Source organism: Apaloderma vittatum, unplaced genomic scaffold (genome assembly GCF_000703405.1).
Source record: "Apaloderma vittatum isolate BGI_N311 unplaced genomic scaffold, ASM70340v1 scaffold45143, whole genome shotgun sequence".
In the NCBI taxonomy this organism is placed as follows: Eukaryota; Metazoa; Chordata; class Aves; order Trogoniformes; family Trogonidae; genus Apaloderma; species Apaloderma vittatum.
The window spans coordinates 322-6,121 of NW_009707231.1; the positions used below are offsets into that span (position 1 = coordinate 322).

The following is a 5,800-nucleotide window of genomic DNA, read 5'->3' on the forward strand; positions in this document are numbered from 1 at the left end:
TAATTTTTTACTTCTTGCACCTACCATTAACAGTCCCCATTAACTTTTAAATATTAAAAACTGTTTTTCCAACTTGCCACTTTGTGTTGTTTAAAAAACATTTATTTTACTATTTTTGATACTTCAAAGTGGCAGCTGCCTGTAAACATGGAGAAGAGGGTAATGGCGACTTCTATTACAAGAGCAACAGCTCAAAAGTCATACAAAAGCAAATATTTTTACTATGAAAGTTTTCTCAAGACCTCTATTATATATCCTTCAAAAATATTTAGAGTAACTGCATTTTACTTTAGTTCTTGATTATCAGCAGTGCAATGGAAATAATTGAAGTATAAGAAATAATTGTCTTTAAATGAAGCAAACAGAAATTCTTACTGCATCTCACTACTTGATGTCTTCTTTTTTGCCTTCTTGGTTAACACCCAGACGATAACACAAATGATAGCAGCTACCAGAACCGCTCCAATTAACGCTCCAGCAATAATACCGTTGTCTGAATCTGGAAAGAAAAAAAGATTTTTTTAAGAAGTATTATTATAGCAAAATCCCATGGAAATTCAGTGGAGGAACCTTTAGCAGAAAGAAGGCACTGGATTCAGAAAAACTAAAATAAGTGTCTGACACCTATATTTCCAGGAGGGAGGCCAAAGATTCTCTAGGAAAGAGAGAACTGTGCTTTTATGACCTTTGCTGCCTCCTTGCTTTTCAGTGAGCTCACTACCTCAACAAACCCCATGCTTATGCCTGGCAAAGGGAAATATTAGTCCGTTAGCACTGCCAATAGTTGAAAGCCTTTGCTTGTCAGTCCTTGCAAACAAATTCTGAAATTCAGGTTGCTGTTAGCTCTGACTTCAGCTGAGATGTAAAATATGTGCTCTCATCATTTGTGAGCCCCAAAAACCTCAGTACAGCTTCTAGCTCTGACCTGAATTTTTTATTTTATAAACCGCTGAGTGACCATTTTGGGATGAGGTTGATCACTGCTTGAGAACAGTCAAGCTGAGGCTGATCACTGCTTGAGGGTAGTCAGGATAAGGTATTTTTCCATGACTGGACTTCCCCAGTTATTTTACTACCACATTTCAGTGATGGTTTTAAGTTCTGGACCAGAAGACCTCAGTGAGACTGAGGTTGGCTTGCAGGTGAGACTTGCAGTTGGCTGCAAGAAATTGCTCTAAACTCCACGTCTGTCAATTGTCAGTAAAGGCTTCACAGTCAGATCCAGGTTCAGCAACTGCTCCCACTGGGAAATTAAGGTGGAGATATTAAAGCAGTTCTCTAGGTCAGTGTAAATTCTAGGCATGCCTAGATGAAATCTCCAGAGCTCTCTGAAGCCCATTCTGTTCTTGCTTCAAGCAAATCTAGGCTTTAAATTTGTTACAGCATTTTCCTGCAAATTGAGCATGTCATACATCAAACATGTGATTACTTTCATGCATTAAACTTACGCTTTGCAGTTAGGTCGAGCTCACAGGTGCTGTTCCCCAGGACATTGCTGGCTACACACCGGTAATACCCAGTTTCAAAGGTGGTGAGATTGCCAATGTAAAGAATACCCGTGTTTGGATCTGTGACAGAGAGAGGTGCAGATTACTCTTTGTATACTGTAGAGGCAAACAGTGTTCTTTAGTTGGTAATACTGAGAGCTATTAAGAGATTAGAAACAGGATTTTCAGATCATTCATTTGGGGAGGGTTATATTCATTAAATAAAATACACTTAAATTGAAAATCACCACAGTGGATTCTGCAGGAGTGCACTAGGACAGAAGTAGGTGCCTGGTCTGCAAATCAGTCTGTCTGAAGTTTTACCCACATTGATACTATTGTTGTCAGTGTAACTTCACAAATTAAAATGTAACAGTACTGATGATTTTCAGGATGGAAGTCTTAGCACCTGAATGACAAATTGACTTATTCTAGGTTCACTAAAATTTCTGAGGAAAAGGAGATGTAAAGGCATAAACATTTCACCCGTTTTAACAGTTTAAAATAATGGCATGCCACACAGTTTTTATTAAAACAAATAGAAGAAACGTCTTGTGCTTGTGACAGCTGTCAGTCAATTTGAGTAAGTAAAAATACAATATTGTGGCGTTGACCATCAGAAGAGGAGGGTAAGTTTTAACTTCCCTATGTGATACACAGGGCTGCTACTATGGAATTCCAGATCTTGAACATAGATTGGTAGTCCTGTAGTTACGTACTGAGTTGTTCAGTCACAGGCTTGAGGGTGTTCTCATCTACCTTGTACCAGTGATAGGTAGGGTGTGGCAATCCTTCATCACATTTGCATAAGAGGTAGATTAGATGGCCTTTTTCAGGTGTTCCTTCTATTTTGCAGAAAGGTTTTGATGGTTTGACTGTAAAATAACAATGATAACAGACGAATCATGAGTATATACCTGGGGCTTCAGGCATCCACCTCAGAGTTCTGGTACTGGTCCACTATGGAGGCTCCATCCCTGGAGGCATTCAAGGTCAGGCTTGATGGAGCTCTGAGCAACCTGATCTAGTTAAAGATGTCCCTGCTCACTGCAGGGGGTTGGACTGGATCACCTTTAAAGGTACCTTCCAGCCTAATGCATTCTATGATTCTATAAGTAAAGAATGGAACCCCATCCACAGATTTCCATCCTGGAGCAGTCTTGTTTATGAATCTGACCAGAGGCTCTACCATAAAGATTTGAGGAATATTAAATGTGTGTACATGGCCCAGGATCCATTTTTAATATATTTTCTTCCATTTGCACACTAAATATTATTATGGTGGTATTGAGATGAAGACTATTAATTACTTTAATTAAAAAGGGCCTATCGCTATTTGTTATACAATATTCTGCCATCAGCATCATTTTCATTTTGGACACAGCAAGAGCTTTTCCACATAAAGGGAGAGGATCAAGGCCTGATTCTTCAGTATATTGCAGTCGTGGAGGAAATAAATTAACTACAGTTCTGTTAAAAATTATGTATGTTCTCGTAGCATTTCCTCACTTGCACACAGAAGAAGATTCTCTCTCCACTCACACCTATTTTTTAATTTCCTACCTATAGAAATGCCCTTATGGTTCTTTAGAGTACTGTCAGTGGAATTATACCAGTAATGAACACAGCCCAATTTTGTGTGCATAAATGAATAACCTTTCTTGGTTTCCATATGAAAAGCACAATCTCTTACTCAACTGCTCCAAGATTTGCTATTTATTTGTGGAGTTTTTGATGAAAATTAACAGTAGTACATTGTTTTTTCAGGACTGAGTTTAAATAAGTCTTATTCTTATCCCTGGCAGGTAAGCAAATTATGTTGAAATTGGTTCTGATACGGTTTGGATTTGTCACTCTGACCAGGTATGATTTCTCAATATAAAAGCTATGATTAGGGGGACGGTTAGCTCAGTGGTTTGAGCGCGGTGCTGACAACAATGACAACACCGATTCCCGTTCAGTCCCCATGTGTTGCCTGGTCTAGTCGAGAGGTGGGGTCCCTGCGCGTGACAGGGAGGTTGGACTAGATGATCTCTAAGGTCCCTTCCAGCCTAGGCCATTCTATGATTCTATGATTAGATGGAGTTAGTCCAAATTTTTATCTTATTAGGAAGTAAAATATCTCATTCCACTGCTTTTCATGCTTTCTATGCTCCCTGTTCATGGTTGAACTACTGCTTTCTTCCATCCAGAATAGACTTTGTACTATATACATTCTAAGCTTCCAGAGTTTCTGGGAATGGCTTTTAATTTTAATCAAAGTTGGCATCACTTTGTTTTCCAACATGAAAAAATATAGTAAAGGTGGGTAATTCCACCTACCCACTCAGCTCCTTACATCGGGTAGCTTTTTGAGAGCACAAAGCAAATCTGAAGGCTGCTTGTGGGAGAATGGGATTTTACTGGGTGTGGTGTGGTACCGGGTCTGCGTTGCGTGGAAGCTAGAGGGAGCCCAGGCTCTGCCTGCCTTTGGACAAACCTCTGCATCGGTGCAGCAGTGATCTGCATCCTGGGCCTTGTTTATCACAGCCCTCTTCCTCCCTCTAGTCCTAATCATTTTGAGCCGTAACTTCAGTGTTTCATAATGGGGGAAGAAGACTACAATACAGCAACAGAGAGGAAAGATGCTTACCCAGCACATTAACAATCACAGATTTTTGACTCTGTCCAGCATCACCCTGGGGGCTGAAAACTTCGCAGGTGTAGGACCCCGTGTCTGAGGGCTGCATGTTGGAGATTGTTATTGAGGCATTCCCTGGACCTGTTGCAGCTGTTATCCTGTCCTTAAATTCTCCATAGGAGTAAGACTGGCCACCTGCATAATAATAGATCTGTGATAAATAGTCAATTGTTAGGTTAATAACAAGAGATCTTACTGACAGTTTTTTGGTACTCGTAATTAGAATAGGGTTGATTTCTGATTAAGCCAAGCAATGGCACCCCCTTTCTTGCCCCCTCCTTCAAGTAAGCAGAGATGAAAACATGGTACATTTTAATATGTATTTCTAGTGGTCCTTAAAAGACAAACTTTTCAGAAATGGGATTTTTAAATTGTGTAAATGGACAATAGCTAGTATTTTTTGTGAATACTCCAGTCACAGACGGATGTATTTGCAAAAATAAAGGTGCAACCATTTACCATCATATGACAGTTCCGGGGAAAAATTGCTAAGTTATGCGCAATGAATAGTGGTACTAATTGAAGCACTGATAATTTGTGATATTTTTAATAAGCAGCTCAGTAGAAGACTGTAACAAGAATGGACCTGTCATTGCAAATAATGCATGGCTGCAGAGCTTTCCAGATACAGAAGCTAGCAAACAGAGAATTCAAATGAATCCACAAGATACAAGGTACCTGATCTGTTGGCGGTAAATTTGGAAGCAGTAAAAACGCAGTATGAGAACACCAGCAGAATCATCCCAGATGCAATTAGAGCAACCATGCTGTTTTCCTTGTTTGTATAATCAGAGCCAGAACCAGTGTCATAGAATCATAGAATCAGAATCATAGACCAGTTTTGGTTGAAGAGACCTGAAAGATCATCGAGTCCAACCTTTGTCGCAGCCCTATCAACACCACTAAACCATGTCCCTCAGCACAACATCCACCCTTCTCTTAAACACCTCCAGGGATGGTGCCTCAACCATCAACATGAGCAGCCTGTTCCAATTGCTGACAACCCTCACAGTAAAGAAATTCTTCCTAATATCCAACATGAACCTCCCTTGGTGCAACTTAACACCACTTCACCTTGTCCTATCACTCCCCACTAGGGAGAACAAACCAACCCCTGACTCACTACAACCTCCTTTCAGGTAGTTGTAGAGTGATAAGTTCTCCCTGCAATTTCGTCTTTTTCAGGCTAAACAGCCCCAGATCCCTCAGCCGTTCCTCATATGACACATGTTCCAAATCCTTTACCAGCTTGGCAGCCTGTCTCTGTACTCTCTCCAGCACCTCAATGTCTCTCTGGTAGTGAGGGGCCCAAAACTGGACACAGTACTCAAGGTGAGACCTCACCAAAGCTGAGTACAGGGGCATGATGCCCTCCCTGCTCCTGCTGACAACACCATTGCTGATCCAGGCCAGGATGCTGTTGGCCTTCTTGGCCACCTGGGCACACTGCTGGCTCATGTTCAGCCGGCTGTCCATCAGCACCCCCAGGTCCCTCTGCCTGGCAGCTCTCCAGCCACTCCTGCCCAAGCCTGTAGCGCTGCTGGGGGTTGTTGTGGCCCAAGTGCAGGACCCAGCATTTGGCCTTATTGATTTTCATGGAGGTGGCCTTGGCCCACTGATCCAGCCTATCCAG

General features: G+C 41.4%; 1 protein-coding gene across 1 annotated transcript; it reads right to left on the reverse strand.

Moving 5' to 3' along the window:
• Positions 1-375: 375 nt before the first annotated feature.
• LOC104267375 (V-set and immunoglobulin domain-containing protein 1) lies at positions 376-4,318 on the reverse strand (the record flags this gene model as incomplete). Its single annotated transcript, XM_009866082.1, has 4 exons — positions 376-499; positions 1,449-1,568; positions 2,207-2,362; positions 4,120-4,318. Coding segments are annotated over 4 exons (599 nt in total), but the record flags the coding sequence as incomplete, so codon positions are not given.
• Between the last annotated feature and the right edge of the window lie 1,482 nt (positions 4,319-5,800).